The 21875-nt window shown below is 57.0% G+C and overlaps 1 protein-coding gene across 1 annotated transcript in view; it reads left to right on the plus strand.

Moving 5' to 3' along the window:
- SRCIN1 (SRC kinase signaling inhibitor 1) overlaps nucleotides 1-21875 on the plus strand; it is a 98452-nt gene that overhangs the window by 60557 nt on the left and 16020 nt on the right. Inside the window, exons 6-11 of the mRNA XM_065699503.1 lie at nucleotides 447-764; nucleotides 7712-7735; nucleotides 19509-19701; nucleotides 19998-20196; nucleotides 20390-20483; nucleotides 20868-21697. Coding sequence (XP_065555575.1) covers nucleotides 447-764; nucleotides 7712-7735; nucleotides 19509-19701; nucleotides 19998-20196; nucleotides 20390-20483; nucleotides 20868-21697 — 1658 coding nt within the window. The remainder of the gene's footprint in view (nucleotides 1-446; nucleotides 765-7711; nucleotides 7736-19508; nucleotides 19702-19997; nucleotides 20197-20389; nucleotides 20484-20867; nucleotides 21698-21875) is intronic.

Below are 21875 nucleotides of genomic sequence, written 5' to 3' on the forward strand. Positions count from 1 at the left end.
TCCCTGATTGAAGCGTGTGTCTTGGCTGCTTCCCCACTCCATAGGAAGGGAGAACTTGCAGAGAACTCAGGGTCCCAGAACCCTGGGGGACTGCTGAGGCTGTGCCAGTCGCATTCGGGTACCCTGTGCTTGCAGTTTATGGGGTGTGTGAATGGATGCATGCACCACGCTGCCAGTGCTGGGGCCTCCAGGACCTACCCCTGCCCATTGCACTCCCAATTCCCCCCAGCACTTACCCTTGCCCGTTGCCCTGCCATTGCACTCCATTACATCCCAGCACCCACCCTTGCCCCATTGCACCCTATCGCCCGTCTCTGCCCCAATACATCCCTATTGTACCCCATCGCTCCCCATTGTACCCCATCACACCCCATCGCACCCCCCCATTACACCCCATCACTCTGCCCCGCCCCTTTGCCCCCTCTGGGCCCCGCCCCCTCCGGGAGCGCGCTCCCCCTCCCGGCGGCCCGGCGCTGCTGCGGGGGGCGGCAGGTGGAGTCGCCGTTGCCATGGTGACCGCGCCCCCTATCAGGGCGGGCGCGCGGGGCCGGCAGCGGCCGCAGCGGCGGGAGGTGGGGACTCCGCTCGGCACCGCCCGCCCTCTCTTCACCCCCCCCCCCCCCCCCCCCCCGCCCCTCCGCGGCCCGCGCTGCCGATCTGACCCGAGCGAAGCCGAGCGGAGCCGATCAGAGCCGAGCGGGGCCGATCAGAGCCGAGCGGGGCCGAGCGCGCCCGGCCGGCGCTGCGGATCTCACCTGCCGCAGGTACCGGGGCCGGCGGGGCGGGCGCGGCGCATCCCTCCGGTGTCGCGGTCCCCTTCTGCATCTCGGGGTCCGCCTCCCCTTGCCCGGATACCCTGGGGTCGCTCCCACCCATCGCAGCACCCCCTTCCCAAACGTCCCCTTCCATCTCCCCCGACATCCCGGTGTTCCCCTCTCCCATTCCCGTCACCGACCGGCGCTCCCGATCGTGCCCTTCCCTTGGCCGCGGCGCTCAGTCCCCCGTGTTTCTCCAGCCCCTCCGCCCCCCCTCCAGCCCTCCCTTTCCCCCAGTTCACCCCATTTCCCTTCCGCGGGGTTCCCCCCACGTCCAAGTCCACAGCATGGAGCGGGTGGCAGTTTGTGGGTTCCATCGTCCCTGCATTACCCTTCGGTGCAGCAGCTGGTGGGGGGGGGGCCTCACCCTGCTCCTCCCGGTGCACGTGGAGCCATGCAAAGCCCCCCGCGGTGCCTGTGCCAAGCCCACTGCGCAGTCCCCATCTTCCAGGGCACCCCTGCATTGTCACCCTTGTCCCTGCCCTTTTGCAGGGGACACCGGTCCCCTCTGCCCGTCTCAGGCTGGGGGGGGGGCAGACGGAGAGGGGCAGATGGTGGCCTGGGCATGCAGCATCCCTGCGCCGTGTGGGATCTTGTCTCACCTCCAGCTCACTTGGCCGAGCATCCTTCCCGTGGGGGTCCTGCCAACACCATGAGGACCCACCCGGGTTTGAGCCCACCCCGGCCCTTGGCTTAACAGCATGTCCCTGCAGTCCCCATGGTGTGAGGTTGGCATTGACTTGTTCTCATGGAGTGCCTGACTGGGCTGGGGGTCCGCCCCATAGGCACGGGGTACCTGGACCCTCTGCTTTTGCCAAACCAGTGCCCAAAGTGAACCGGTTGATGGGAGCTCGCTGGGGCAGCGGGAGCGAGAAGCAGGGCCCTTCGTTGCGCTTCCCAGGGTCTCATCTTGGTCTCCAGAGGTGGAGCGTGTTGTGAACCATCACAAAGTGCTGTAATGGTGGAAGAGAGCGTGTGTGCCTGTCAGGAGTAACATGAAGGAGCGTGTGTGTGTGTCCCTGTGCGCAGCCAGAGCTGTCTCTATTTGATTCCCTTATTTCTCCCCTCCTGGGAACGATTGTGGGCTGATTAAAAGAGACCTGATCCACGGTTTGGCTGGGAATCAGGTTCTCAGGAGCTGGGAGTCAGTCGAAGGTCCGGGGGTCACCCCGCTTCCTGAGAAGTGGATAATAAATACGGCCGTGTTGATGACAGCAACGGCGGCCCTGGGGAGGGAATTCATGAGCCTGTGGTGTAGTCCAGCAGGGACATATCCATTGGACACCCACCAGGAATCGGATCCGACTCCATCCCGGCAGCAGGTGGGATGCGCCTGGCGCGCTTCCCTGTCTGCACTTGGGTTCCCAGTGCTCCCGGTTCCTCACTGTGGTTCCCAGGAGCACAGTGCCAGTGCTGCTGCCCCTGTGTACTCCGGCTCACACGGATGCGGGGATGTGACCATGTGCATCCATCCCTGCCCCTCCACTCAATTTCCTGCTGTTCTTAACCCAAATGTGCCTCCTTCTCCAGAGGGTCCGTCCTTCCTCGCTCTTGTCATGGAGTTTCTCAGGGATTTGCCATCAGGGATGAGCTTCCTTGGCTTGGAGGCACCTGACGGAGGGTGGAGGTCACCCCAAAGCTCTTGGAGGGGTCCAAACCCTGGCGCTGTCCCTGGCTGAGTGTAGTGGGGAGTGGATGGATGCTCGCTGCCTGCTCGCTGCTGGGTTTACCTTGCAAGTCCCTATTGTGCTGGTCCACCTACGCCGTGCCGTTGCCATAGCTACTCTGCAATCTGATCTGCCCAACTTCTGCCTGCTTCCCCTGCTTTCCCCCCGAAACCTTTGGCCCTGCACCTTGGCTCTTCTTCCCATGGCCCGGCAGCGGGATGGAGGTTGGAGGGGATCCTGATCCCTGTGCTGGGGTGCATGGCTGCTTCCTGCTTTGGCCGCTGCGGGGTATGGGCAGTGATGGCACAGAAACCTTGACTTTGGAGGCCACAGAAGGGGGATTCTGAACACCCAAACACAGATGATCCTCAGCAGAGCTACTTGGGGGTGCACTGCTAGGAGCAGGCGTTGTTGATTTGCTTTGTATTGGCATCAGGAAAGGAAGGGTCAGGAGCATAAATCCATGGACATTCAAAAGCGCTTGTGCTCTAAGATCACCTGGGTGTTGTAGGTCAAGGCCATACTGCTGCGGGAGTGCTGATGAACCTCTCTTGGAGAGCAGGCTGGGGTGTGTGTGCAGATGAGGGATGGTGCGGGTTGCTAGGGGTCCATCGGTGATACCTGCCAGTGGCTCATTGCCACAAGCCATCTGATGCCATCTCTTGGTGGCCGTCAGAGCATCTTTGGGCTGGGGACTGGAGAGAGGTGTCATGAACCTCAAGTATCTGCCTGAAAGACAAGCAAAGCAAGCCTCTTGGTACCCTTTGCATGGTGGGGTCTGGGGTGGGTGGCTCCTTGAACCCCCTCAGGAGCCCAGGTCTGATGGGAGCCATCCCCTGTGCTCCCACATCCCATCCTGTCTCTCTCCTGTGTGCTGAGATGCTCAGGTTTGAGAGGTGCTCCTGCAATAATTGCGAGGCCTCTGATGACAGTATCTGCAATGCACAGCGCCGGGGTCGCTCTTCACTCTATCAGGTCCCTGTTTGCATTTGACTCTTTATCTTGTCATTTTGCTATTTCCACTTCCATTCAGTTTCTCTTGTGCTGAAAAGCATTAAAAAAAAAAAAAAAAACCAACTTTAATACGGCAAAAGCAGATTAAATTCCCTTTACTGTTATTTTTCAAGGAGAGTTTTGTTTGTCAAGACATTGTGCCTGAGGGGGACTCCATCAGAAACTGCAGCTCCTGAAAATGGGTGAATTAAGAAGCCTCTGTCCCTCCCTTTGGCGGAGCACACTGGAGCTGCTGCCTGCTTTAGAGGGATGCATTCAGTGCTGCCTTGTTAATCACTAACGGATCTGTGTTCTAATTGCTAACCTGGGGAAGTCTGCCTTGGTCAAGGCAGTGACTCACTTGGATTTCCTCCATTTACCTCCTGTCTTCTCCTGGGATAATCTCATAAAGACTATAAAGAATATGATTGTTAAACTCCACTATGTTCTTCAATACACCCCCCCCCCCCTCTGGTTTTCCTCTCTTCTGCAGCACTCATGCAGGTGCATCTCTCCAAGCATTCATGCGTGCATAGGTTCCCTCATGGCTATGGGTTCACAGGAGCATCTCAAGCCCCGTTTTGCTCTTGTTCCAGCTGGTAAACGTGTGCCTGTGCACACATGTGCACGTCTGTGCTTTTAGGGGGGCCCCAGTCCTCATTAGTCCATCATTTTGCAGCATCATGGACATGACTTTCATCGCAATTATCATCTCAGCCTTTGTAATTCTCCATACCTTCTGCACAGCCCTGCTGCAAGCGAGCTGCCTGGTTTATTGCTTGTAACAAGGCTGTCGCTTCAAATCCTCTCTCAGACCATTATCTCCCTTTGATGCTTTTGAAGAGCCAGCGATATGTTAATTCTACCTTGGCCTTCTCCTCTCTGTACAAACCCTCCTTTGCCAGCCTGGCTGGCTGGCGGGGTGCTTGCAGGGGAGCTGGGGCTGGCCCTGCTCTGTCCCCTGCCTTTTGGGTGAGCTGCATTTAAGGCTGGGACTGTCCCCTGTCACTGTGCCTGTGCTGGGGGAGCGTGTCCTCTCTGCTTTGGGAGATTTGGGGTGGATGAAGGACAGGCTGGTGCGACAGCAAAGCCTGCAAGGACAGATGGAGACCTGAAAGGTGGTGTCCATCTCCTGCTTGGCCCTGGTAGACAGCACCAGATTGTAGGTCCTGGACAGCCCTGCCTCTTGGCAGGGAACGGGCAGGGCAGGCAGCGCATCCCCTACCCCGCATCCTACCCATACCCAGCTCCTTTGCTTAGGGGTCCAGCATCGCTCATGGGGATGCCAGCGAAGGGGCTGGATCCAGGGACCTGGGAGTTTGTGTTTGTGCCAGGGCATCCTGGTGTGTGCTTCAGGTCATGCAAACCAGCCCAAATTGCTTCCAGAATATTCTTGATTCCATTCCACAGCACTTGGGGTTCAGACAAGCTCATCACCGGTTTGGTGGGGAGTGGTTGTGTGCGGTGGGGATGTAATTTATGGACTTTGTGATAAGCCTGTCCAGTCATCCTAAAATAATAAATAAAACACATACCAAGGGCTGGCAGGAGATAGGATCAGTAATATCAGGGTCTGAGGAAAATTACTGAGCCTCTTCAACTGCAAAAGGAAGAGTATGGAGGAAAAAACCCAAAGTTGCACAAGGACAAAGTCAAGAGCATCCTCTTCTACCACAGACTGAGTTGAGGCCCTTTGGGGACTGGGCCAGACTGGTATTGACCACTCTTCCAGCAGCACTCGGCCAAAATATGTATTGAGGCCCATTGCAGCCATTCAAAGCACAGAGGACCTGGGGGGGATGCGCATCCCCTCAGTCCATGTTTTCAGGCACCAGGCACCTCCGTGTTGCCCTCCTGGGTGGGGGGGTTCTCGTGCTTCCCTCCTTGTCGGGGTGTACTGGTGGGGAGAATCGGATGCCAGAGGGGGCGAGTGTGGCAATGGAAGGGGATGAAGGCTTCCCTCCCGGCTGTGGTTTATTAAGGGTCTCTCGTGCAGCATTTCCTGGGAGGCAGCATCCAAGCCTGGCCCTGGGGAGTTCGGCTGCGTGCAGCTGAGCAGCAGCGGAGCCACAAAACTGCTGCCCTGTGCAGCTTAGCTGGAGCTGTTTCCCCGTCAAGGCGCAGCACGTCAAAGCCTTCAGGAGCTGATGCAATGCTGCTCACCTCCCCGAGACAGTGAGCTCCGAGGAGGAACGTGCTGTGGGTGTGAGCTTCTACCCGGGGTCAGATGCTTTGGCTTGACACAGGGCAGTGCTGCAGTCTGGGATCTGCTCCTGTGCATGGCCAGGCAGGTACCAGTGCTGCCAGTGGGCCTTGTGCCCAGCATCTCACCCCGGGCTGCAAAGAGCTGCTGGTGCAGCGGGTGTGTTAATTGTAGATGTGATGGATGGAGTTGTTTAGGACCAAAAGGCATCCTGAGGTGGTTTCTTACTTCCAAGTTCCTGGTGTTTTGAAAGAGCTCGACATGCCCAGGATAGGCTTGGATCCTGCTGGTTGTTATCTAATGGTGCCTGGTAATCACAGCTCTGGGCTTCTATTTCTGGTTCTGCCTCTGAGTCACGATGTGCCCTTGGAAAAGACCTTTGTGCCTTGAGGCTCGTCTGCATGAAAACACTGCAGCTGTTTGACTTCAAACACTTTTCAAACCGTTTTGGTTTGGTGGAGGCAAAACTTTGGCTCTACGGATGTCTTGTGGAATATGGACGTGAACTGCATCTTGAATGCAGTTCACACGAATAAGAGCATCCTGCTGATGCTTGAGATGAGCCAAGTGGATTGGTGTTTATATACATAGGCTAGACCTGTATTTACCTTGTCAGCAGAAGGGTTAATTCCCCAGCAGCGAGTCCTTGCATAAATACTCCGTGATGATCTTGGCAGGCATCAGGACATTGCTGGGACTGGTGGGGAGAGGGAGCTTGGGGGGGGGGGGGGTTACTTTCCATTTAAGATAATAACCCCAAATAACAAACCAGGTTCGCAGCCGTAGTGATTGTGGTGGAGAAATAACCGCTGTATAAAAGCGAGGTGATAGGCGGGTGTGAGAGGGGAGAAAAGAGCAGCCGAGCACTTTGATCCCAATAAAAAGAGCGCTGGGACAAAAGTTGCTTTGTCCCCGTTTCTTCCACCCTTCCCATTATCTGCTCATCTCGGTGCTATCAGAAACGCTTTCCCTTCCAGCAAGGTGGATCCTCACCAGGTCTAACTTCCCTCCCAGGGGGGTATTCCTCAAGCCCTGTCTTGCGGTGCTGTGGGAGCTGGCTCTGGGCTGCATGGCACTGGGGGATCGTCTCCAGGGTGGGATGAAGCTGCTTGTGCTGCTGCTGTGCCAAGTGCGTGCCCTGCTCTGAAGCGCATCCCTGCTTTGCCCACATCTCTCCTGTCCCCATCCGGTCCCCACATTGTCCACTGGGCTCCATCCTGGTTGTGTGAGCCCAGTGCTGCCCTGGGAGGGCGTCCCCAGTCTCTAACTCATATGCGGCTATTGCCGTGAGCCGCAGCTCCGAGCATCCTCAGCACTTAGAATCATAGAATAGAATCATAGAACCAACTAGGTTGGAAAAGACCTTCACGATCATCAAGTCCAGCCATCAGATTTGATGATCTTAAAGGTCTTTTCCAACCTACTTGATTCTCTGGTCCTATTTTGTCCCCCAACCCACTGGTGGTTATCAGCGGGTGGCTGGGGAGAAGGAAGCTCCCAGGCTCTGCAGCGTGCTGGGCTGTAAGTGATGCCAGCTCCTGTCACTCGCTGTAGCACATTGACTTGGCACCGGTGGAAACACTGTGAAGAAGCAACAGAGGGAGGTGGCCAGGGCAGGGAAGGGGGATTGGAAGATCCCTTTATAAATGAACATCATCCTGGCTTCCAGCGCCAGCTCCCAGGGCAGCAGCCTGACCACCACTTGGGCTATGGGCACACCAGTGACTCCAGTAGCGATGCTGGGCTGCCATCCCGCTCCCTGCTTTGCTTTGCTTCCCTGCCTTTGCACCCCAGCCTGCATTCAGTGCCTGTCACCATCCCTGCCTGCTTGCATGATCCTGCTCCCCCTTCACCAGCCCTTAGCAGCATGAAACTTAAGGAATCCGTTGGGAGGGGACTTGAAGCAGAAACGAGAGCAGGTTTAATGTCGCCGTTTAAAGCCAACAATTCTCAGAAGGAAACCAAAAGTCAAAGCGGAATGTTAATGTTCTTTTTTGTTTTCTTCTGTTTTGTTGTTTGATTTTTTTCGTTAGCAACCCAACTACTGGAGCTTTAAGGTCAGTATTCCTGATTTTCCATGCTTCTCTTTGAAATGCATGCACTTTTCCATCCTTGCCTCGTCTCTGTCTGTGTAGGGGGGGGCGGGAGCTCGGGTGTTTTGTTAAGGAATTCTGTGCCAAAGTAGTTTGTCCTCAGCTCAACAGCAATTGAAGCTCATGAGATGGATCTTTAGGCTTTTGGGTCAAGTTGTGGTGTAGATCCAAACCTGTTCTCTAAGAGGGGTGATGTGTGTCCTGCCCTCCTTTACACCACATGGTCAAATCCTGCTGCTTTGGAGTTATTTGATGGCAGAAGAAACCTTAATGCTGGGTAAAGGACAGGCTGGTGGTGCTGAGAGCTGCGGGAGGGGAAGGGGCAGCTCTGTCCTGCGTTGGCCATCACATCTCTGTCTCCATCCTCTGCTCTGTTGTTCGGGTGTTACGGTACCAGCCTGTTCATCAGGAGGCTGCAGGAGAAACAGAATAGAGAAATCCCAGCCTGGTCTGGGTGGGAAGGGACCCTAAAGCTCCTCCAGCTCCAACCCCTGCCACGGGCAGGGACCCCTTCCACTGGAGCAGCTTGCTCCAAGCCCCTGTGTCCAACCTGGCCTTGAGCACTGCCAGGGATGGGGCAGCCACAGCTTCTCTGGGCACCCTGTGCCAGCGCCTCAGCACCCTCACAGGGAAGAGCTTCTGCCTAAGAGCTCATCTCAGTCTCCCCTCGGGCAGGTTCAAGCCATTCCCCTTGGCCTGTCCCTACAGGCCCTTGTCCCAAGCCCCTCTCCAGGTTCCCTGCAGCCCCTTTAGGCACTGGAGCTGCTCTAAGGTCTCCTTAAGGAGCCTTCTCTTCTCCAGGCTGCCCCAGCCCTCAGTCATTAGCATTTCCTTTATTGCACTGGGATCTTTGTGCCTAAACCCACCTCTCCCAGGCTACCCAAAGGGGACCATGGCAGGAACCTCCTGGCAGCAGCAGCAAGGGTCTGATTCCTGCCAGCACCTTGCAAACAGTTGCCCCATTGTCTGGCAGGGTGAATGCGCAGTCATCCCCTTGCCCTTCCTCCCTCCTGCTCGCCCAGGGATGCGGTGGCAACACTTCAAGGCCAGGCGTGTTGCTGGATGACCTTGGCGCGTTATCCCTGGTGGGTTTGCTTTTCCAGTGTGGAAAAAACAGGCTCTTGGATGGCAGCGGCGAGCGGAGGAGCTGTAGAATGCAGAATATGTGCACTTGCTCCGAGTTTGCATTCCCGATGGACGCGCGGTGTCAAAAGGGTGTGAGCAGCAGCTCCCCAAATGTTCAGCTGTCTGAGTTCTCACTGACCACGTGCTCCCGGTGACATTCCCGACGCTGGGAATGGGGGAAGGTGCAAAAGCCTTCATTCTGTTTGATTTTTTTTCTTTCTTTTCATAAGTAAGAAGTAAAATGGGGACAAACTTTAGGAATTCGCGCACCCCAGAGGGGTCCTCTTTGGCAGCAGCCACAGGGGTTTGCATCCACAGAGATTGGGATCTATTTCCCCACCCAAGCTTGGAAGCGCCTTGCATTGCAAGGGCAGCGTCCTGCCTGGATGCATCCACAGTGGGAATGTGTTATGGGATAAATCACAGCTGCCTGACCCCATAAACAAGTGGGGCATGAGGCAGAGGCAGCTGAGGATGCTTGTCATGGGGAGAGCCCTGCGGGGATGCTGAGCCCACAGGCAGGTGCTGGGGGCTTCCTTGAGGCCACTGCAGCCATCTGCATCCCCTGGGGTCTTGTGGAGCTGCAGGCTTGGCCTTCAGTTGGGAAGCTGCGTTCTCAGATAAGAAAGCTTTAGGTTCCCTGTCCATGCCACCCATCACTGCTGGGGATGCAAACTCAACCCTTCTCCAAAGAGGGGGGCTGCAGCCAGAGCCCCAGCTGAGGGGGTTGGAGGGGATTGGATGGTGGGAAGGACTGTGCCAAATTCCTAGGGACACCAGGGATGTGGCTGATGGATTCCCAGGGCAGGACCTGCTCTGCTCTTGCCCTGGCACCCCCATCTGCAATAGCAGGTGCTGATGGGGCTCTTTTGGGGCTCTCCAGGCACGTGATTTGGGGAAGGGGGGGCTCTGCATTGCTGTGTTTGTCTGTTGTGGCTGTCTGAGGATGAGCAGATGCTCCTGTGTCGGTGCTGTCGTTGTAGAGGGGGTCCAAGCAACCGCACGATCCCCAGCCCTTTCCATCCTCTGCATCCCCTCGTGTCAGCAGGTCCTGCCACAGCCTCTGCCCTGCTCCATCCTCCTGCCCCAGCGCATCCTTAGGGTTTCTGCACTTGCCTCTAGATGGAGCCAGCCCTGCTCAGCTCATGGAAGTCCCTTCCCCTCGCATGGAGCCATTGATCCTGCTGCTCCATGGCCATTGTCGTGCCTCTGCTGGTCCCTGAGTCCCCAAGCAGATGCTCGAGTCCCTTAGCCAGGACAACCTGGTACCCACCCGTCTTCCCATCACCTAAACCACATCCCAGCTCGCAGCCCCCATCCCTTCCCAATTTGGGGTTGTTCAAAACCGTGTTCTGGGCATCAGCACCTCCAGGGCAGGAGCATCTCAGCCCTGTGGGCTTGGGAGGCTCCAGGGACTCATCCCTGCATCCAGGGATGCAGCAAAGAGAGGCAGTACCGAGGGCTGGGGGCTCCTGCTGTGCTAACACAGGGAGGGGGCTGGCTCCTTGCTGTCACTTATGGGCTGGAGGAGGGATGGGAAGAACAGAAGCAGAGTCTTGGAATCGCTCCTTCAGTGCCAGGGCTTTAAAAGAACACAAAAGGGACTAAAGCAAAAGGTAGTGAGGAAAAGAATGCCTGGGATGTGGAAAGGGGAAAGCAGGAGGGGGGACACAGGACACCTTTGTGGGGGACCCACAATGTGCTGTCCCTGCCCAGCTCCGGCTCCAGCAGCACTCGGGCTGCAGTAGCTTGGGCAGGGCATGGAGCTTCCCAGGAATGCCATGTCTCCTTAGTGGGAAGCCATTCCCATCCCACAGCAGGCTGGGACTCGAGGCGTTTCCCTACCTGGTATTACAGGCAGGCAGTGCTATTTACTTGTAGGAGACAAGCAAATACCAGGCAGGCTTAGCTGCTGTATCCTGCTGCTCCTGCACCAGCCCTCTTCCCTGTAGCCTTGGCATCCACCGTGCTCTGTGGGACTGGCATTTACCAGCTCTGTTTTGTTGCTCACAGGAGGAGGGGTTTGGGCTGTAACCTCTGCTTTTGGGGCGCTTGCTGGTTTTCTGCCCTGTCCATGTGAGCTGCTCTGGGTTATCTGTTGATCCTGGGTGTTGTCGTGATTCATTATCTCAGCAGGGATGGCAGCAGCATCCTTAGTGGAGGGATGGAACTGAGGTGCAGTGGGACTAGGTGACACATTCAAGGCCAGGCTGGATGTGGTTCTGAGCAACCCGATGTAGTTGGGGGTGTCCCTGCTCATTGCAGGGGCTTTGGACTGGATGAGCTTTGAAGGTCCCTTCCAACCCAAACCATTCTATGATTATATGATTCTATACTCAGTGGAGATGCATCAGAGGGACCTGCACCCATACCTGGGCTGATATCCCAGATCTGGGGCTCTTTAACCTCCAGATGAAGTTATCAGTGGGGTTTTTTCCACCTCAAACCAGCCCCTTCAAGCCTTTTCCCCCCACCAGAAGCACCGCATGTGTTAACCACAGCCCGGTCTCCCTGTATACAGCTGTTAAAGCAAATCATGCCTGGGATGCCAAAGAGCTGAGCCTTGTCACCTGTCACCGCGAAGTCCTTGTCACTAATGCTGCTAACCCGTGTCCCTGCTGGTTTCCAGCCTGTTCCAGCTCCCATCCCTTGGTGGCTACATCCTGGTGAGCCCCAGCAAGGGTTTGTCCCTTCTTTCCCTGCTCCCCATCCCCTTTCTGCTGCTTCCCCACACCCGGCTTTGCTTCCTTCCCGCCAGCATCCCTGAAGGATGCAGTAATTTGCTTATTTTGGAAGGTGCTGTCACACAAGGCAGCGTCGCCAGAGAACAGGGATGGAACACAGCCGCCGCTGTGAGGAGCGGGATGAGCGTCCAGGGATGGAGGCAGGACTTGCACCCTCACCCCCCTGCCACATAACCCATCTCCTGCAACCACCACAGCCTCAGGGGATGTGCTGCATCAGGCTTGTTTCTGGTCCCCCCCTGCCCAGTCCCATTTGTCCAGGGTCTCACACAGGATGCTCTCCGTATGGATGCCAGGCTGGAAATGCCTGTGTGAGGCACGGAGAAAACAACCCCAGGAACAAAAGCACTTCTGCCTTTGCTAGGGGATTAATGGTTACCCATCCCAAGGGAGCCAAGGTTGGACCCAGTGCTGGGAAGTGGGGATGAGTGGGCACAGCGAGTTCCTTCACTAGGGCTGGTCCCAGCTCCCAGCCCCTCTGCTCGTGATGGATTGGGATGGAGAGGGACCACCACCGTGGCAACCATCAGCCGTCAATATTCATGAGGCTGCAGAGGATCCAGGCTTTGAAATATTCATCAGGCAGGAGGCTGATGGTGCCAGCAGGAAGGGGAAAAACTGCAGAGAGGGGACAAGCAGCCACCCGTGTCCTCCACGGAGCTGGCAGGGGCATGTCTGAGGGCAAAAGGGTGTTTTCTGCTTCGGAATATGACATCCAAGGGTCGGGCTCCAGCTCATCACCTTCAGAGGCTCGGGCAGCTCCTGTGCTTTGCAGGGCAGGATGCTGGTGTCAGGAGATGCTTGCTGTAGGAGCACCCTATTTCACCCACGTCACCCGTCCATGGGGCCTGTTGCAGGGTATTGAGCACCCACTCAGCTCCTGCTCACATCTGGCTGCCGGTAGCGGGCTGTGCACATCTGGCAGGGAAGGCCCCTTGCTTTAGTCAAGGGGTCTGGTTTAAAAAAGCCTAATCCGATTTTAACGCTAATCCTGTTAACATTGAGATCAGGATTAATTCTGGGTTAATCGGGATAATCCTGACAAAATGGTGAGCATTAGACGTGGGATGAATTATTGCTGCCGTGAGAGGGAACGCTTGGAATTCAGTGGCAAGAGGGGTGGGGGATGCTTGAGAGGGATGGAGAGGCCACAGCCCCTTTGCGTGGGAGACACTGGAGGTATATCCCTTCCTATGATGCTCAGCACCCTGCTCAGCACGTTTCTTCCACCTTTGCTGCTGCAGCCCCACTTACTTCCAGTTTTTCCTCCTTTTCTTCCTAGCTGAGCATCTCCTGCTTGCTCTGTTTTGGGAAGCAGGAGATGGGGTGCTGGAGTGTTTCCCTGCATGGAGGTTTTGCTCAAGTTCAGTGCTCCTGGTTGGTGGAGATGGTGTGAAACATTGCCCAGGGATGTAGAAGGGTCAATCCTGCTGGGATCAAGTGCCAAAGCTGGGATGTGCAGGAGCAGGGCAGCACCTATGGATGTGTGGTACTGGGATAAGCCGGGCTGCCCTTTGAAACTAGTTTGAAACTCAAGAGCTGATACCCAGGCTGGTGGTACCCAGTGCTGGGGATGCTGCGTCCCAGTCGAGGATGCTCTGTTCTGCCCGGGGATGCTCTCTTCTGCCCAGGGATGCTCTCCAGGAGGGATTCGCAGCCAGACTCGAGGTGAGGAGGTGTCTGCTGGGGAAGTGTCCCATTACCTGGGCTCTGCTCCTCTTACAGAGCAGCCGCCAGCTCCTCGCTGACTCACTCCCTGGGAGCATCAATAATTAAGGATGAGCTGAGTTTGTTAGGAATAAGTGAGTGAATAAATGAATGAATGAATGAGAGAGTGAATGAATGACTGAACGAACGAAGCAGTTTGTGATGTGCTGGCACCGGGTTGTTTGCAGAGGGGTCAGATCACTCCTGATGGGGTGAGCTGCCCAGGCTGCGAGCCTCACAGGCATTGTCCAGACACCAACTGGAGTCCGTTTTGCAGGGAAAAGTTTCAAGTCCCAATGCAAATGTTTTCCTTGGGAACGTTTCTCCAAAGGATAAGGATGGAGGAAGCTCAGATCTGTCCCCAAGCAGCCCACTGAAGCAGCACTGAGCTGGTGTGGTTGCTGATGGAGGCTACACCTGCCTGATGGAAGGCTCTTCCCAGCATGGGGAGGGCCAAGGGATCGCACCCGCTGTTTTTTCCCCCCATCCCTTTGTTTCTGAGATACATTTATCCAGGGAATGGTGTGGGCTGGAAGCTGCCAGGATGGGTGCTCCCCTCTAGCAGTGTGCCAGAGTCTGGGGATTCAAGGCAGGAGGCCTCGAAGCCCAGCAGGCAGGGGTAGGGATGCAGGTAATGCCTGAGAAAAGCAGATATCTTAATCATGGGTTATATATATTTATATCATTTTTATAGATAGACAGATGGAGAAGAGTGATGGAGAGCAAGGGTCCAAGAAGCATCAGGCGGGTCCCTACATGCAGGGTCCTGTTACCCTCTCCCATGGCTCTTCCCAATGCCAGCTCCAAGGCATGCTATGGAGATGGCACAGAAAGGTGCAGTAGCTCACCCTGGTCCCACAGCAAGAGCCTGGGGTGACTCCCAAAACACCCTTCCTTACTCCCAGCATTGCTGCTGGAGGCTGGTGGTGTCTCCTCATCCCCAGCACAGCCCGGACCATTGGGATGCTGAGCTCCATCCCGAGAGCTCAGCAAGCCACCAGATGGGATCTGTAGTCAGATGCTGGATTAAATGGTGAGAGGGGGGATTATGAGGAATTAATCCAGATCTGTGTCCAACCAGGGGCTAGGGCCGGGGCTTTATGCACTTGGTAAATAACCGGTTGCATTGCTTTGCCCAGGGCTGGCTTTCCCAGCTCCGTGCCAGCTGTTTCCCAAGCTGGCCAGAGTGGATTTGAGGGAGCTCTTTCCTTTATCCCCATCATGTGGCTTGGCAGAGGAGATGCAAACAGGCAGCAGCACCCAGTGCTGCAGGACCTTCGCAGGGCTCCATCCATCCATTCCTCCCTCCCTCCCTCCCTCCATCCATCCATCCATCCATCCATCCATCCCTCCATCCATCCACCCACCCACCCACCCACCCATGCAAGGACGATGCTCAGCCAGCCTGGATGCACTCTGGTGCATCCTCCTTGCCAACGGGACAGGATGGAGCATGAGCTGGAAGGGACCCGGAGCAGCCTCCAGTCCCAGCAGTGCCCAGCACAGCCCGGGCAGGTAACAGCCTATGGTGTTAGCACGGCGAGGGCTTATCCATCCCAGCTGTGAGCACAGGTCTGTATCGGTGCCTGGGGGCTGTTTGGGCTGGGGTCTGGGGGGAGAGGGGCTGGTTCCTGTGCCAGGACAGGGTGCAGAGCTCGGGATGAGCTGGGCTGGGTTCTAGGTTGAGGGCAGAGGAGCTATGTCCCTTGTGCATATCTCAGCAGGGTGCTTGGGGACCCCCTTTCTATTATCAGGGGGGTCTCCTTGTTGCAGGTAAGGACCTTACCATGGCTGAAACACCCCCAGCACCAGGGATTGCGGAGCGCGGTGTGTGATGAGCAGAGGGGTCAGGCAGAAGTGGGGCTGAAATGGTTCCTTCCTCCTCAGGTTAAGTCAAACGCAGCCCTCGGAGCCTGAGGTGCTTGTGGAGGCTCTGCTGCATCCACTGGGATAAACCCTCCAGCTCCAGGGTCCTTTTGCCTGTCTTAGGAAGGGAGTGGGAAGACGATCGAGCTCCAGTGGCTTTGAGTTTGATGATCACTGCGGTGCCCATCACTGCTGGGTCCAGAGGGATGTCCCCATTCCTCACTAAGGAAGGACCTTGGGTCCTTCCCTCCCTCCAGCTCTGAGCATTCAGCCCTTGAAGCTGGGGAGGGTTATATTGGAGAGGGGTGCGGAGGAAGGAAGGGAGGGATGAGGACAAGAAGAAGGGAGAGAAGGAGGAGAGGAGCATCCTTACCTAGCCAGGCAGATAGAATGAAGCTGCTTCTGCGCTGACAGGAAAGGGATTGGTGGGAGTTTTAGGAGCTGAAAGGATTGCTTAATTGTAGCTTGTTTTTAGCTCTGGGGAGATAAAAGACAAAAGCCCCCACGTCTCCTTCCGTTCTCCATCCCATCTCTTTCATTTAAGGCTCCCAAGGAGGTGTGGGGGTGCTGGGGATGCTCCTGTTGCCAGCGGCGTTGCGGGGATGTTCCCACTGCTTCCCAGGAGGAGTCTTGGGGGGGGGACCTGGGTGCTCTGTGAGTGGGTTTTCACTGGGAGAATCACCAAAGCAGCACCCATGGAGCATTCCCAGCGTGCAGGGCTCTGCTGCTGCTGCGATTCCCCCTGCTTTCAACCAAGGGCTTTAAACCGCTCCCTGGCAGGTCCCAAGCAGGTTTCTTCCCCAGGGTAGGCTGCAGATGCCCTGGCCTTGGTGCCCATCACCGCAGCTCTGCCCTCCCAAAGCCTTTCCTGCCCTTGGTGCCTTGGGAGGAGCTGCCCATGGCCTTGGGAGGTTTTTGGTTTGCTTTTGGGCAGCTGCTTCGCTCCTTCCCGTTGTGCTCTGCCCATGAACCTGCTGCTTCCCGTGCTGCAGGCATCCCTGCGGGTGGCTTTAAGCGATCAGGCCAAGGGCAATGGCTTGAACCTGCCCGAGGGGAGGCTGAGATGAGCTCTTAGGCAGAAGCTCTTCCCTGTGAGGGTGCTGAGGCGCTGGCACAGGGTGCCCAGAGAAGCTGTGGCTGCCCCATCCCTGGCAGTGCTCAAGGCCAGGTTGGACACAGGGGCTTGGAGCAAGCTGCTCCAGTGGAAGGGGTCCCTGCCTCTAGACCCATCACCCCTTGTGCTATCCCTGCAGTCCCTGATGCAAATCCATCCTGCATCAGATTGAAAGCTCATCCCATGCACACGAGAGCAGGGGCCATCCATCCCAGCAGTGCAGACACTCCAGATCCAGCAAGGTAGGATTGGGCCCCCACAAAAGCATCTCCAGGAACCAAGGACCCTGTTTAAACTCCACGGGGATGGATGAAGGTCCTGACACCGCTGGGATGAGCCACGGCCTTGCTGCGTGTGGTCAGGTCTCACCTTGTCCAGGAGGGCTGTGAATGGGGCTGGGGGGTGCCGGGGTGGCTGGGGGGCCACCTCAGCATGGGCACAGGCAGGATGTGTGGGGCTGAGTTGCCAGGTTATTATCTCCTAGGAGGAAAAGCCATTAGCGAGGCAGAGCAATAAAACCCAATTCCCTTGCAGTCAGCTCATTATGGTCTGCTGGAGGCCAAGGACAGGGCATCGCAGCTCCCCGCTGCTGCTGCAGGGACATTGGGGGCACCCAGGTCCCACAGCAAAGCCGGGGTGGCTGAAAGAGCCACAGCTAAGGAATGGCAGAGACCCCCCCACCCCATAGCACTTGGGTGCCTTGGCTGGGGGTACCTGGGGGTCCCATGCCCCACAGCAGAGGGTCCTGTACCCATGGAGGTGCCCTGCAGCAGGGGGTACTGGGGAGGTGGATGCAGCTCTTGCCCTGGGGTGCCAGTGAGGGCTCTGTGGGGCAGCTGGGAGAGCATCATTGCAGAATGGTCCCTTCCGGGCTGAAAATCCATTCCTTTCCATTCATTTCCATCTCGCTCTTCTTTGCCTGGCTTCTTTTTTTGCCGGATGCCAGGATTGGCTCCATCAGAGCAGCTTTAATGACTTGGGGTCAGCTGGAGCCCAGGGAAAGGGGTCTGGGCTCACCTGGAGCAGGGCAGCTCCTGCAGGCATCCTGCAGGTATCTGGGAGCTATCCCACAGGCTCCAGTGCCCACCGTGCTTGGGTGTTGTGCTATAGGGCCTGTAGGGACCATGGTGTGGTGGGCGGTTGTGCTGTATGGTCATTGGTGTGGTGGGGTGTTGTGCTATAGGGGCTGGGGTGTGATGCCATTAGGGACCGTGGTGCATTGGGGTGTTGTGCTGTAGAGACCATGGTGTGTTTGGGTGTTGTGTATAGGGACTGTGGTGCATTGGGGTGTTGTGCTGTAGAGACCATGGTGTGTTGGGGTGTTGTGTATAGGGGCTGTGGTGCATTGGGGTGTTGTGCTGTAGAGACCATGGTGTGTTGGGGTGTTGTGTATAGGGGCTGTGGTGCATTGGGGTGTTGTGCTGTAGAGACCATGGTGTGTTGGGGTGTTGTGTATAGGGGCTGTGGTGCATTGGGGTGTTGCGCTGTAGAGACCGTGGTGTATTAGGGTGTCGTGTATAGAGGCTGTGGTGTGTTGGGGTGTTGTTTATAGGGGCTGTAGGGGCCATGATGTGTGGGGGCTGTTGTGCTGTAGGGGCTGTAGGCACGCTGGTATATTGGCATGTTGTGGTATAGGGACTGTGGTGCATTGGGGTGTTGTGCTGCAGAGACCATGGTGTGTTGGGGTGTTGTGTATAGGGGCTGTAGGGACTTTCGTCATCTGGTGTGAACGCTCAACAGGTTTTGAAGCCCGGTTGAGGTGTGGGCTCTGGCTGGGGGCGATGTGGGTGGTGGGAGCAGGGAGGGATGGATGGAGATGGAGCAGGGTGAAGGCATGGAGCAGAGAGAAAAGGGCTGCCAGGAGGGCAGAGCATGGATCACATCCTGGCCATGTACTTCCTGACCCATCCCTGCAGCCATAGATCCATCCTGGATCGGGAGCTGGGAGCAGCACCATAAACCCAACCCAGGCCGGACGGTGATGGGGAGCCACAAGCCCCACAGGTTCCCCAGGGCTGTGCAAGGATGGAGACCCCCAAAATCCAGCTGCTGACCTGGGTTAGAGGAGACCAGGTCTCTCCATCACCTCCTGCTCACTGCAGCTTCCTCACCCGTGGATGGTGCTGATCCAGCCCCACTTCCCTTTCTTGATGTAAGCTGTTCAGCCTCAGCGCTGCCAACGTGCTTTGTGCTGGAACAACAACAGAACTAAAGCCGTCGATTTTCCAGCAATTAGCTACATAGAGCAAGAACATTTGAAGCCATTGGAAACCCCGCCCTGCCGGATTAATTAACACCCCCCCATTAATGTCTAATTTAAAGGATGATGATGATGCCTGTTATCATTTCATACTGCTGCTTCTTTTCGATCTTAAAATAGAGCCCTTGTCCCTTCCACGCTGCCTTTTCCACCCCCCGGGAGCTGCTTGTTCTCCCTCGGTTTGATTTGCCAACATTAAAGACGGTGTCTGGGAAAATCCAGCTTTTTATTTGGAGGGATCCACGGGCAACGTCGGCTCCTGTGGCACCTCCCTGGGTGTTTGGAGGCGGTGGTGCAGGCATCCAGTGTGCGGAGCCTGAGCTTTCTATGCTGTTGGATATACCCTTGGCCAAGCGAAATTGGACTCGTGGCATATTAAATCTTTACTGCTCAAACCCCAAATCCATTACCTTCCCCCGGCGCAGGAAGCCATAAACCTTGCTGCTGCTTTGCTTCCAGAATAAGCCAGGCATTTATGTTTCCCGGGAGCTGGTTCATTGGTGTAATGGATGTGTAACCTCCTGTAATTGCTAAGGTTATTCCAGCGCTCGCATGCGAGCCTGGCTCTGTCAGCAGCTAGCTAGCACTGGTTTTATTTCCACTGGGTTGCTGATGGGAGAACTCAAAGGTGCCTGGAATGGCACTGGGAGGCTTTGAAGTACAGCATGAAGAGGAAAACGGGAGTGAGCAATTGCAGGAGGCAAGGGGGCTGTAAATGGTTGTAGATGCTTAGAGGAGATGGAGGGGGCCTTGAGCTGGCGCTGTGTCTGGACCACAGCAGTGTGCTGACTCATCTGGAGAGGCAGGAACGAGCATCCCTGCATCTCCATCACTGTGGGAGGCGCAGGAGCAGCACCCAGGGGAGCTCAGCCTGGGGCTGGGGTACCCAGCCCAGCTCTCCTCTGACCTCTCCTCTTGCAGACAAGGAGCTCCCGGCACTCCCAGGGCTCCCAGCCTGGCTTGGCCGATCAAGCCAAACTCTCCTTCGCCTCGGCCGAATCCCTGGAAACCATGTCGGAAGCGGAGCTGCCCCTGGGGTTCAACAGGATGAACCGGTTCCGGCAGAGCTTGCCCTTGTCCCGCTCCACCAGCCAGACGAAGCTGCGATCACCAGGTACCATCAGGGCTGTGGCCAGCCCCAAGACATCCACCGCCACCAACCATCTCTGCTGGCAAGATGCCTGCATGTGCCTGGTGTGGGATTGGCTTGGGATTGGCATGGGATTGGTTTGTGTCTGCCCAGATAACCCCCGATGGAGGTGGGGGCACTGCAGGGTGGCCAACCAAGGGGGATGAGCTGCCTTCGGCCTCACTGCTTGAGGATGAGGCTGGGTGACCAGTGGGCAAACCCTGCATTGTGTGGAGAAGGGATGTGGGCGCCTCACCGCTTCCTGCTCCCTCTGCTTCCAGGGGTCCTTTTCCTGCAGTTTGGGGACGAGACGAGGCGCGTCCACATCACCCACGAGATCAGCAGCATGGACACCCTGCACGCCCTCATTGTCCACATGTTCCCCCAGAAGCTCACCATGGGGATGCTGAAGTCTCCCAACACGGCCATCCTCATCAAGGACGAGTCGCGCAATGTCTTCTATGAGCTGGAGGATGTCCGGTGAGGGGCGGGGGGGGGTGCTCAGAAATCCACCACAGATTGATTGCTCCTTCCTTTAAGGTCATCCCAAGCAAGGAAATCAGTGGGATAAGGAAGCAGAAGGGTGGGGGTGGGTGCAATCCTGTGTCTGGGACTTGCTGGGGGCTCGGTGGCTGTCTGTCTGGGATGCTGATGGCTCTGTCTCTCCTTCCAGTGACATCCAGGACAGAAGTATCATCAAGATCTATCGGAAAGAGCCTCTCTACGCTTCGTTCCCAGCTTCACACATCACCAACGGTGACTTGAGGGTAAGGGGGGGACAGTTGTCACAGGGTGGGTGCACCCAGTGGGCTGGAACCAGTGAAGAGGGAAAGCGATGGAGACAGGGACTTGGCAATTGCTTGTGTTTTTGGAAGGGGTGATGGCTACGATTCATCTTGCTCGGTTCCAGCACTGTTAAGTGTTACTTTAAGAGAATGGATGTTTAGGGCCTGACAGCAGGGTAGTAGACATGATAATTAGGAGATTCATCAGAATAAATCATCCTGCTGGATGGGAATAAGGGAGATGCCGACAGGTGAAGATGCAGGAGCTGCAGCTCTCGGGGATGCAGCAAGGCAGGGTCCCATCCAGGCGGATGGAGGGCAGGGAGCTGCTCTGCAGGTGCTGACCCCCCCTGCCCCTTTCCGCAGCGGGAGATGGTGTACACATCCAGGGAATCCTCTCCCACCCGCCGCCTCAACAACATGTCCCCGGCTTCCCACCTCGCCTCGGGCTCCCCTCCACCGGTGCTCCAGTCCTCGTCGCCATCCCGCTCCCGCATGTCCTACAGTGGCGGGCGCCCGCCTTCCTACGCCGGCAGCCCCGTCCATCACAGCGAGCGCCTCTCCAACCTGCCACCGGCCCAGGGCGTCTCACCCAGCCCCAGCGCCATCCTGGAGCGCCGGGATGTGAAACCGGATGAGGACTTAGCCGGGAAGAACGTGGTGCTGATGAAGAACGAGGGGCTCTACGCCGATCCCTACGGCATGGTGCACGAGGGCCGGCTCAGCATCACCTCCACGCAGTCCTTGGCTGGCATGGGAGACCCTTTTGGCTACTCGGGGGGGCTGTACAAGCGCGGCTCCGTGCGTTCCCTCAGCACCTACTCGGCGGCCGCCCTGCAGACGGAGCTGGAGGACAACCTCTACAAGCCCAATGCCCCCATGTACAGCGACACGTACGGACCCGGTCTGGGTTTCCGTATGCCCCCGTCCTCCCCGCAGAAGATGGCTGATGGGCGGCTGGTGGACGTGCAGCCGGGGCAGAGCCCGCACAGCCCCTACTCGGGACCCCCCAGCCGCTCCTCTCCTGTCCGTCAGTCCTTCCGCAAGGATTCCTGCTCCTCCGTCTTCATGGAGAGCCCTGTGAACAAGCCACGCAACCCCAGCTCCTCCGGCCCTCCGGAGCTCTTTCCTGGCCCTAGCGATCGCCCGCTGTCGGGGTTTGGCTCCCCTGGACCGGCTAAAGACACGGAAACCAGGTGAGGTGGGACGTGGGTATGAGCTCTGCTGCACTGGTGGTTGTCAGTGCCACTGGGGAGGGAGAGGAAGAGCAGAGGAAGGCTTTGCCCTGTGGTGATGGGATGGGCGATGAAGCACTGAACCGGGGGTCGCTGGAGGCACCAAGGGGTGAAGGGGATGGGTGTAGCTGCTGCCTCC

This window comes from Lathamus discolor, chromosome 20, assembly GCF_037157495.1.
Source record: "Lathamus discolor isolate bLatDis1 chromosome 20, bLatDis1.hap1, whole genome shotgun sequence".
NCBI classification, from domain to species: domain Eukaryota; kingdom Metazoa; phylum Chordata; class Aves; order Psittaciformes; family Psittacidae; genus Lathamus; species Lathamus discolor.